This window comes from Leucoraja erinacea, chromosome 16, assembly GCF_028641065.1.
Source record: "Leucoraja erinacea ecotype New England chromosome 16, Leri_hhj_1, whole genome shotgun sequence".
NCBI classification, from domain to species: Eukaryota; Metazoa; Chordata; class Chondrichthyes; order Rajiformes; family Rajidae; genus Leucoraja; species Leucoraja erinaceus.
The window spans coordinates 28,087,371-28,099,557 of record NC_073392.1 but is presented as its reverse complement, the minus strand read 5'-3'; the positions used below and the strand labels follow the sequence as shown (position 1 = coordinate 28,099,557).

At 40.1% G+C, this 12,187-nt stretch overlaps 1 protein-coding gene across 1 annotated transcript in view; it reads left to right on the top strand.

Moving 5' to 3' along the window:
• Positions 1–12,187, top strand: part of prkar2aa (protein kinase, cAMP-dependent, regulatory, type II, alpha A) — a 192,673-nt gene that overhangs the window by 137,639 nt on the left and 42,847 nt on the right. Inside the window, exon 11 of the mRNA XM_055648002.1 lies at positions 5,014–5,120. Within this exon, the coding sequence (XP_055503977.1) occupies positions 5,014–5,120 (107 nt within the window). The remainder of the gene's footprint in view (positions 1–5,013; positions 5,121–12,187) is intronic.

The following is a 12,187-nucleotide window of genomic DNA, read 5'->3' as shown; positions in this document are numbered from 1 at the left end:
GTGATATTAAAATGTACAAGATCCCAAAAGGGCATATTTCATTAGATGATGTGTTTCTATGAGTAGGAGAATGCACAATGAGGAGGAAGAGTTATGAGGTAAGCAGCAATTATTTAAAACTGAGGTCACAGGAATTTATGTTAGCAGCATTTCTGGAATCCTCTACCCCATTGGTTTGTGGAGGTTGAGTGACTTGCGGTGTTTAAAGAGGACGTAGATAAATATTGAAAGATCATGCAATAGAGGTGATATGTAACTGGCACAGAGGAGGAATTGAGGCTTGGGACAGATCAACCACTGTCATTTTGAATGATGGAGCAAGCTTAAGGAACCAGGTGACCTATTCTTGCTCCTATTTCCTAGTGTCCTCACATGTCATAGTTATTAGCTAGAGATTGGTTGTCCTGTTCTCTTTCCACCAATGATAGTTTTTTGGTTCACACGGTATTTTTGTTGGACTTGCTTCCGATGCCTGCAGATCTGCTTTCTGTCATTGAGTTGAATTCCAAGAAAATGAAGTTTTTATGATTTGTTACCTTATGATATCTTGGTCATTGTCATCAGTCTATTTTCTGGTGGAGAAACTGATTATTGTCACAGCTAACTGTGGTAGATTTAAGCGGGAAACAGATTATATGTTGACTTGTTGTTGTGGGTGTTTGAACAGAGCTTACTTTGCAGGTCTGAAGAAGGGTTTCGGCCCGAAACGTTGCCTATTTCCTTCGCTCCATAGATGCTGCTGCACCCGCTGAGTTTCTCCAGCTTTTCTGTGTAACCTTCGATTCTCCAGCATCTGCAGTTCCCTCTTAATTACTTTGCAGGGTGTTTGAGCCGATGATATTTTTCTGTTCAGAGCATTTCTGTTGCTCTAGCCGTTTAGGCCTAGGTTAATGGAGATGACAGCTGATTAGGCCCTGGGGAATTCATGGTTTTTTGTCATGGATGTACTTGTGTTCCCTTGCTTGACTTAATATTGCAGTAGGCAGTGACTGGATTGACGGTGTGGCTATCGGATCTTAGAATTATTATGATCACAATTCTGATGCCCGAAAAGTAATGGCATTCCCAAACCTTTTTGTCAGGAGGATGACTCCAATGGGTTTAGGTTTGCCCATCACATCTTTGAACATGTTTTCATTTTTCCCCAAGTGGTCTCTGTATTTGATACGATTAAATATAAAAACGATCTAGTACACAGTGTTTTAGTGCACAGGAATTTTCAGCTGTGGGGTTTAGTTTAGTTTAGAGATACAGCGCAGAAACATGCCTTTTGGCCCACTGAGCCCACGGCGACCAGCAATCCCTGCACATTAGCACTATCCTACACACTAGGGAAACTTTACAATTTTACCATAGTCAATTAACCTACCTGTACGTCTTTGGAGTTTGGGAAGAAACCAGAGGACCCGGAAAAAACCCACGCGGTCATGGGGAGAATGTACAAACTTCTTGCAGACAGCACCCGTAGTCAGAAGCGAACCTGGATCTCTGACATTGTAAGGCAGCAACTCTACCGCTGTGCCACTGTGCTTTGCTGATTTTTTTTTTTTTTTAGATTTAATCTGCTGTTAAACTGAATTTGTTTTGATAGATGATGGAAATGAGCACATTTGCTTTTCACTTTATGGCAAGGATGCTTTGTGCTGGATTGGGTAGGTGGGAACAGCTCTTTTACATTTGTGCCGGCTAAAATTAGTTCCATTCATTTTGCACATTTGTCGGTTTACTTGAAATTGGGAAAAGGAGAAGTCTTAGAATCATACACAGCTATGTGTCTATTTTATTTGCAAATTATTGGAAAAATTGATCATTTGAACCATGTTGGGGAAATGAGCAATTGAGTGACCCTATACTAGTGACCAACTTGAAGATCGTTGGCTTGTAAAGCAATGGAAATTTGGATTGTTGAGATTTCCATATGTAATTGAGACTCAGGCACTGTAGCAATCATGCTATGCTTGTATCTAAGATGTGTAAATCCATAGTCTAATGGATACAAGCAGAACAATGACAAGTTAATGGCAAGTTTTTAATTTTCATTTCACTGTTAGATTAGGTGTTTTCTTGAGTCTGTAGAAGTCTTAAGTGATGAAATATGGCAAGAACTTTGGCCTTCTCAACTGGTTGTGTTCTCTGCTTAGGATGTTGGCTTGAGAGAGGATATTAAAATTGGTGTATCTATCCAGCCATTGGATTTGGAGAAGTTTATAGAGTTCAAGAGCTTATGGGTTGCTTTACTGTTTTATCGAATCACTTAGAATTTTATGAGAGAGAAATTCAGGAACCCTGACAATCTTAGTGTAATTCCTAAAGTGGAATATGTATGGCTACAGGAAATGCCTCTGAAGAAGACAGCTGTACTTCTCTTGGTCTCAATGAAGCAATATTGCTTGTTACTATCCTCTAGTGAAGGCTTCTATTAGATAGCACAAATTTATAACAGATAGATGATGGATTAGTAGCCATGATTATTTTGTTAACGGTGTTCCAACATATTCTAAGGACTTTATCTGAGTGCTAATGTAACTTGACATTTGAAATTCACTTTCAAGTTTGTGTCCATATGTGGAAAAAGCAAAAAAAAACTCAAGCCTCTAATGTTGTCAGAGAAACTGAGAGTAATTGCCAGGAAACTGATATTTGTTCTCCGGAAAATGTACTAATATGGTTGATTAATTTGCTTCAACAGTACTGGCTGAAAGAAGTAGAAACCCTAACCTTTTAAGTCTGGCTTCACTCTTTTAGAACATTCCATTGTGATTTGTGATTTTCATTTAATTGTCTCTTTCGCTTCCCATTTAGAATGCCCAAAAATGTCTCATACATTGCAGTTTAGGGAAATAGTAGCCAATTTGCTCATGGCAATCCCACAACGATTAATGTGATGATAACCAAATCATTTGCTTTTTAGTGATCTTGGTTTTGTGATGAATGTTGTCCAGGAGTTGGGGGTAATTCTCCTGGTCCTCTTGAAGATGGTGGAAGGGAAGGTCAAGGAGAACTTTCTTATCTAACCACAGATTCATCCTTTGTGGTGTATCTTTCCACTCCGTTCTCCTTGTTTTTGATTTCCTTCAATTTAACTTCACACTTAACTTTCACCTGCTCAACAAACTGTGGCAGGAAGTGAATGTCTACACAAATTGAATAATCACAATGTAATGATTCTGTGTGGTGGATCAGATTTATTTGTGATTTTAAAGGAACTGTATAAATGTTCAAAGGTTAAAAGAGATTGCAGGTTTGTTGGGAAATGCCCAGGGAATGGGAGTGAAAGGATTTATCTATGATATGAAGAGTTAACTCGGACTCCATGGACTGGATGCCCAAGATTTGATTACCTAGTCAAGTTTGAGTTATGCTGATGCCAACCTTGTTTACATTTTAGGATTTGTCTTTTACTGGCAAAGGCATTGTTTATTACCCATATCTGATTGTCCTTCAACTGAGATGCTGCAAGGGCAACTAAAGGTCAACTGGATTACTCTGGCTCTGTGGTTGGATTGCAGAATAGGTATAGTGTGCTTGGAGCCTTTAAAGTATGCACTCTATTTAAGAGTCATCCAGCTAGAACTGAAGCTAGCTCCCCCGCTACCACCGGCAGTAATTCCATACCCCAATTAAAGAAAAACTGATAATCCACCCTCATTATTTTTATAGCTTGTTGGTTCAACATTTGGTGGTTCACTGGGGCCCTGTTTGCATGCTCTTGTTAAACTCACTTATTGAACTCATTTTATAAACGCTCCAATTAAACATGGCAATGATCTGTATCCCACACTTCCTTTAAATTTGCTGGGTTTTAATTCCTATACCCCTCTGAAAAAGGGCCCTGACTTGAAACGTTAACTATCCATGTTCTCCAGAAATGCTGTTTAACATGCTGAGTTTAGTTTTAGTTGAGAGAAACAGCGTGGAAACAGGTCCTTGGACCCACTGAGTACGACCAGCGAACTCCACACACCAAAGGGCCTGTCCCACCAGCATGCGATCGCATGCGTCTAGCGCGACCAAATGTGGTCGCTTGAGGCATATGGCCTCGCGGGGCCGGTCCCACTTCGATCGGCAGAGGCGTATGGAGTTGTGCGGGGCTGGTCCCAACATCGCGCGGGTCTCCAAAAATCTTGCACTGTCCGAAAATCCCGCGCGAAAACGGCCTGTCGGCCCGTAGCCGCATTGAGGCCGTACGCATCGCCTCGACGGGCTTACGCAGCGTCTTGACGTCGTAAGCAGCGTCTTGATGTCGTACGCAGTGTCTTAACGTCGTACGCCTAGCGTGTGGCGTTGCGCGATGACATCACCGCCCGGTGTGCCGTTGCGTGATGACATCACCACCCGACGCCGTGCGACGTCCAAATTCAATCGGCCCGCCTCCTGCCCAGCTGATTGGTGAGTATGGTGTCGGGACCAGTCCCGCACAACTCCATATGCCTCCGCGGTTCGAATCGGGACCGGCCCTGCGCGGCCGTACGCCTCAAGCGACAGGCCCTTAACACTATCGTCAGTTGCTCGAGTACTTTGTGCCTTTCTAGAAAATGTATTATACTCCTGTGTAACATCTGAAAGAAGATTAATTAAGCAATGGTTGTACTAGGAGTGATAACCAATAGTCTAGAACATCTGCCAATCCAGCACCACCAGAATCATAAGGTGCCTCATTATCAAAGGTCTCTTGTACTAGCTATAGATGAGAACATTAATTTCCTTAAGAATGTTTGTGAATAGATATGATTTGATTAAAGTTCATGGCTGGATTGTCGCCATTGCTGAAATAAGAATAGACTGAAAATTCAATTTTATTCAGGTGAAATTTCACTTTGCTTTAGCACGTTCTTGAAATGCTACAAGATATATATCTCACATTTACCAAGTTCCTAAAAGATGTTCATTCTGGTTATTTTCAAGTACAGTCATAAGGGAGTATGCAAATTTGGGTACTTCAAAAATTAAAGGAAGGGAATAAAAGCATTTAAAAAACACATACCAGTTCATGACTTGGCATTATTTTAACAGGAACAGATATATGAAATCCTTGATGCAATGTTTGAAAGGAAAGTTGAACCTTCAGAGCACGTCATTGACCAAGATGATGATGGAGACAATTTCTATGTAATTGAACGGTAAGCCATTTCAATCCTGCAGTGGTACAGTATTTATCTTTGACGCGTAATATTTTAGAGCGTAAATTAAGATCTCTTTTGTGATCCATGTTAGGTGGATTTCACCAGAAGGTAAAACGGAAGATTATTAAATGTATAAAACTATATACTTATTAATCTAAATAATATTTGGATATGATTACTTTCCAGGTTGGAATTTATTTTTGATGTTTAAAATTGAGTTTAAACCTTTGATGATTTTTCACATTTCTATTTCTGATAAAATGGGCTTTGTTCAGTTGTCTTTGCTTCTGAAGAATTAGTGATTACTGTTTATCTGTTCTTGTGCATTTCGTGTGCCTCCTTAAGCATTAAAGTACAAGATAATATTTAATCGGTATTTGGATGTTTATTTGCTAGGAAGTTTTGGTTTGCAGGTATCTATCTTTCTACCTATGTTCAGGGGTCACTCTACATCTGTCCAGGTTTGGGGCAAAACTAATCAATGTTCATAGAACAATATAACCCTTCTTTTTGACCGGCATGCCATTGCACCTTGGAAAAACCTGTTCCTATTTGTGTAAATAGATTTGCAGAACTCTCCAGCTCACAGTTTGGAATGTTTATTACGAAACCCCTTGGTTTCTCTCTACAGCCTGGGATTGAAATTCTGGTCATTTTAAGATTTTGACTGCAAGTGAAAAATAATTATCTTTATGTCGCTGCCTTTCACGCGTGAAGGAAATTTGAACATGGTAGTCGGTTACAAATGTCATTAGCAAAATAACACAGCATAATCAAATGCAAAGGTCTGGAAATTCCTGGAATTTTGATGTATATTCTAGCATGTTTATATCTAGTGAAATATAATGAACCAAATACCTTTTTCCTATTGCATTCACTATGCATAAATGGGACTTTATAGTGGTAACTGAAGTGAATGGGTCTTACTACTTTATTCCTTTAAAAAATATTGCCCCAAGCATATCTATACCAGTCACAGTAAATAGTCATTCTGTTTTAACTTATGGCTGGTATTTGCTGGGAAATGACAGTAGTTCTTTACCTTTCTCTGCAACTGTCAGGAAGCGTGGAGCACCTGTGTCCATGCCATCTCGATGTAGTCATCAATGTAAATTAAATTGCTGTGGTCCACTGCCAATCATAAAATGGGTGGAATTTCTTTTAAAATCCACTAGTTATTTCACGTCTACCCACATTCCCCCTCCCTCTCCTCTCTTCCATTGTCCCCTTCCTCCCCCCGAGTCATTTAACCAGTTCCTCAGTGCTCCACATTGTATCCCTCTTGATTTCGCACCATCCCCAGCTAACAATGGGCCCACCTATGCCCGATTGGAACTGATCTTTTCTCACCTCCACCTCTTCATCCTCCACCCTCTACTTTCAGTCTGAAGAAGGGTCCTGATCCAAAGGGTTGCCTATCCTTTTTCCACAGCAATGCTGCCTGACCTGGTCAGGTACACTGTAGTTCTCTGGCTTGTTCTTGTTGCCTATCTTAAATAACAGTACAACATTAGCCACCCATCAACCTTCAAAGATAGCCTCCAGTTATTTTTGTTGCCCTAACAATTTTCTGTGAAGATTTTCAGTCTCCCACACTGAACTTTATCTCCCATTCTGTATTAAGTTTACATATTCTGTTGTGCTGCATCAAGTGAGAATTTCATTGTTCTAATATAGAAACAAAGAAACATAGAAAATAGGTGCAGGAGTAGGCCATTCGGCCCTTCGAGCCTGCACCGCCATTCGATATGATCATGGCGGATCATCCAACTCAGTATCCCATCCCTGCCTTCTCACCATACCCCCTGATCCCTTTAGCCACAAGGGCCACATCTAACTCCCTCTTAAATATAGCCAATGAACTGCCTTCAACTACCTTCTGTGGCAAAGAATTCCACAGATTCACCACTCTTTGTGTAAAAAATGATTGTCTCATCTCGGTCCTAAAAGACCCCTCTTATCCTTAAACTATGACCCCTAGTTCTGGACCTCCCCAACATCGGGAATAATCTTCCTGCATCTAGCCTGTCCAAGCCCTTAAGAATTTAGTACGTTTCTATAAGATCCCCTATCAACCCCCCCCCCATCTGTGATGCATGACAATAAAACTCTCTTGATTCTTGACTAGAATGTCATTCTTTCATCCTAGAACGATTAACTCCACCTCTTTATACTTCCAGATTTGTTTACCTACCTGCTCTTGGGTTTTCTCGCATCTTGCTCCTCCCTCACATCTGGTTGTAGTTTTTAAAGCCGATTCTCTTTGGTGAGGTTATCTTGCTCTTCTTCCTCTTTCACTCCGGATACCTCGAAGTCGAGAGGTACTGCCTACTCTGGGGTACTGTTTACATCATGATACAATTTAGATCTCATATTATCCTTTTTCATTCTGCATGAACTGCATTTGCTCAAGGCTCCCTGTGAAAAATGCCTTAAGTTACTAGCAGTATATATATATATATTTTTTGAAATTTTAAACAAGTCATAGACAGCAGTTCTTTAGCAACAAGGCAACAACCATATTGGACTGAACTATCAAGAATGTTTTACATCAGTCCTTGGTTTACAAATATCCCTTTAAGATTCTTAAGAAAATCAGTTATATCTTTATTCTTGATAAATTAGATGACTAAGACTGACTGGGCAGGTCATTGCAAGCCTGCAAGAATTGCTTTGGTGGAAGACAATTACATGCTGAGTGATGATAATATTCACAGAATCACTTCAACCTGTTACTTTATTTAGATTGCAGTTGAAAAGAATATTCCAGTACATCGATAAAATAAGTTGTGCCACAGGAGTATAACATTTTTCTTTCATAGTTCATTGGCATAAAATAAATTATGCATTTATTGCCTATATTGCCTGCATTTTATCTAGTGATGTTTACTTGGCATGGTATAAAATTTACTGTCAGTAGCTGCTGCCTTACGCAAAATGTGACATTCAGTTATTTTGAGATAGATATTTTCCTGAGATTAAAATACATGATAGTTAATTTGAGCTACGCATCATGTAGATTCAAATGAATAATATTGTTTTAGGCAACTGATTTTTTTTGACAAATGAGCATGAACTTTATTTGACAATCTTGCCTGCCGTGTGGCCAAAACACATCAATCAAAGTTATGAGTTTGTACAGAGTGGGTGAATATTGTTCATTGGAAATCACAGCAAACCAATTGCGCCAGTGTGTAGATTGAACAGCTTACATTTTTCACAACTGATTCCAGTACACTATCATAATAATGGTTTGGATATCAGCGAACATAACCAGCATCTTACAAATAGCAAGTATCCATCAATGAAGAACTTGCAAGGATAATCAGATTGGCCGATTTTCATTTTGGCTAATGTTGGTTGGAATACTGGGGAATGTTGTTTTCAAGTATTGCTGGGGATTTTAGCACTGGAAGATAAAATTATTGTTCAAGCAATCCATAAAACCAAACAGCTCCAGCAATGTGCCAAGCCCACATGAAGTAAATGGGTTAGCTTCTCAGCACATTTAGTTCATCTTTTATAGAAGAGTGCCATTTTCAAAAGCGGTTGTAAATTTGCAGTTTTTCCGCACAAATTGCCATTGAGAGATTTTTCCCAATAAGCAGAATCAACAAAGCCAGTGCCTTCCTATGTTTTCTGTTGCAGCTAGTGTTTTTTTTATTTTATTTAGAGGACATTTGACTTGGGTGCGTCTCATTTATCCTTCAGTAAAACGACTGAACTGCTAAGAGAAACAAAGAAGGTATTAGGAAAGTGTTAGGAAAAAAAAGAACAGTCTGAAGAAAAGAGAATGCTAAAAGTGACCTATTATTGGTATTCAAAATTGCCAATCAGGTTAGGTTGGATAGATTACGGGAAGACACTTTCACATGTGGGAGAGATGAGATTCACAGATGATCATAAATACCCACTAATTATTCCAGGATAGTTTGCGTTGTGCTCTGCTATTCATGCTAAAGTAGACTGCTTATGGGAATCCTCATCAACTACCCACAAAATATTCATTTACCCCAATTAATTGCATTTATTGGTGCAGTTAATTGTTTGAGCTATCCAAAAGCATCAGCCAAACCTGCAGCCTCAATTACAAAGAACAAGGGCAGCAAGCAAGTGGGAGCACAGACACATGTGGGTCTGCTTCCAAGTTGTACACCATGTAAACTTGGAATCACCAGTCCTACGTTGTCACTGGGGATAAATCCTGTTTATCTCTACACAAAATCACAGCGGGACCTTCACCAGCAAGACTTCAGCAGTTTAATTAGGTAGCTCACCACCACTTTCTTGAGGGCAATTAAGAATGAGTTTAGATCTATAATCATAATCGTACTTTATCAGCCGAGTATGTTTTGCAACATACGAGGAATTTGATTTGCCATACAGTCATATCAATAAAAAGCAACAAGACACACAAAATACATTTTAACATAAACATCCACCACAGTGACTCTTCCACATTCCTCACTGTGATGGAAGGCAAAAAAAAAGTTCAATCTCTTCTCTTCCCTTTGGTCTCCCGCAGTCGGGGGCCTCGAGCCTTCCGTTGACGGGACGATCTTGGCTCCCGTAGCCAGAGGTCAGGTCCTCCACGTCAGGGCGATCAAGCTCCTGCATCGGGGGGGATGTCAGCTCCCGTAACCAGGCGATCGACTCGGGGTCGGGGCTGGTCGAACCTTCTGCGACTGGAGCTTCCCGACATTGGTCTCTACCCGAGACTGAGCTCCTCGATGGTGAAAACTGCAGGCCGCGGTTGGAGCGTCAATCCCAGGCAACGGATCGGCTCTGATGGTAAGTCCACGGCCCCACGGTGGGGCTCAAAGTCAGTCCCGGACAAGCACGCCAGCTCCATGATGTTAGGTCGCAAAGCGACTGGAGATACGAACCGGAAAACAATCGCATCTCCAGCAAGGTAAGAGATTGGAAAAAAAAGTGTCCCCTGACCCCCTCCCCCACCCTCCCACATAAAACAGCCCAGAGAGCATTAACACAAACTTTAAAAACACACTAAAAATAACAAAATGGACAAAATGCCGGACAGACCGTTGGCGAGGCTGCCATCGCTGCCATCGGTGGAAATTGAATATATTTTTTAAAAAGTAACTTCCTTCCTCAAAACTAGTTGAGCTGAAATAGAATGTGTGGATTTAAGGGGATGCTACATTAATTTATAAAGGAAAAAGTAGGAAACAGCAATGAAATATGAGGCAACTCCTATTTTGCAGTATACACATTATGAATGACGCATTACGCCAAGGACTTAATTTCTGCCTATGTGAGATAAGAGACCAACCCGTTGATGACCTGACTAGATTTAGATTAGCCTGCTAGAGGAAGCTTGCTTCGCTGTAAAAATGGGGATGTGATCATGGAATCTTGTAAATGTATCGAATGGATGGTTGAAATTGTTACTTAGTGCAATTATAGAATTGAACAACCTAATATTATTTTGTTGATACAGTAGTTCATTGTGTTTGCAAATAAATTGCAAATGCAACCATTGTTGAGATGAATGGCCAACTGAGTTCTTTGGGTTTCTGGAAGAAAATGGCCGAGTTATCTTACGATAAAGAAGGCTTGAGTATTCTGCCGATAGAGTGAAAATAGTATGAAAGTTCTATTTCAACATATTAATGAAGAATGTTACGGCAAATAATTTTTAAATGTTGTAAAAATTGACGTATGGGAGCAAACCAATTAAGTGTGATACTACATAATGCTTTGATGAAACTAAGACAATCTATAGAAGGTACTGATGAAAAGTTATGCTGTCCTATAGGATATTATATATATTTCCAAATTCTTTTGAAGTGCTGTGTTAATTGAAATCTTCAGGTTGAATTAGGATTAGAAATGATGTCTTTAAGAATTAATTTAGGAAGTGAAAGCAAAATGCAATGAATACAAATTTATTCGAGCTGCTGAGCCATTCAATGTTAATCCAATGGATTTGATCGATAAGAGGTGTAATATTGAATTAAGCAGTCAGATAATGGAGTGATCTAATAACAAAAGGAATAAGAAGGGTCCCGACCTGAAATGTCACCAATTCGCATTCTCCAGGGATGCTCCCTCACCTGCTGAGTTATTCCAGTGTTGTCTTTTTTGAAAATAAATCATTCATAATCTCTAAAATATACATGCCTGTAATTTTACCTTGTAATCACTTAATTTATTTTGAGCTAATTGTTTGTTGGTTTATCATCTAAAGTTCATTGGGTCATTAGTTTTAATGAGTCACAGGTTCCCACTGTAGTGTTGTAAACTGCAGTGTATATCTCAACGCGGCTGGAGGCCTTTATTGAAGCGCCGCGGTCTCGATCGTCGATGACGAGAAAGATATTGCATCATTTGTGAAATGTTATTTTAGTCAAAGGCTATAAATAGGTACTGAATGAAAGCTGTCAGTTTTTCATGTCCATTTCCACCTCTGATTTTAGCACATAATTCTGCTTTTAACATTTAATCACCATAATTTTAAGTTCCCTATAGAAGCTTAAAAAAAGGCATCTACGTAGAACAAAGTGCAAACAGTACAGCACAGGGGACAGACTTACCACGCCAGAGAACCGTGTTCAATCCTGACTATGGGTGCTGTCTGTGCAAAGTTTGTACGTTCTCCCCGTGACCTCGTGGGTTTTCCCCGGGTGCTCCTGTTTCCTCACACTCTAAAGACGTACAGGTTTGTAGGGTAATTGGCTTTAGTAAAGGTTGCAAATTGTCCCTAGTATGTAGGATAGTGCTCGTGCATGGGGATCGCTTGTCGGCACAGACACGGTGGGCTGAAGGGCCCGTTTCAAAGCTGTATCTCTAAACTAAACCAGGAGCTTTTGACCCCACCAAGTCTGCATCAACCACAATACCAATCTAACTAATCTGATCTGCCGTAGGAAGGAAGTGCAGATGGTGGTTTAAACCAAAGATAGACGCAAAATGCCAGAGTAACTCAATGGGACAGGCAGCATCTAAAATACTGCCTGTTCAGAGATGCTGCCTGTCCCACTGAGTTACTACAGCATTTTGTGTCTGTAATCCCATCTGGCTGCGAGTGGAACCTATCCTTC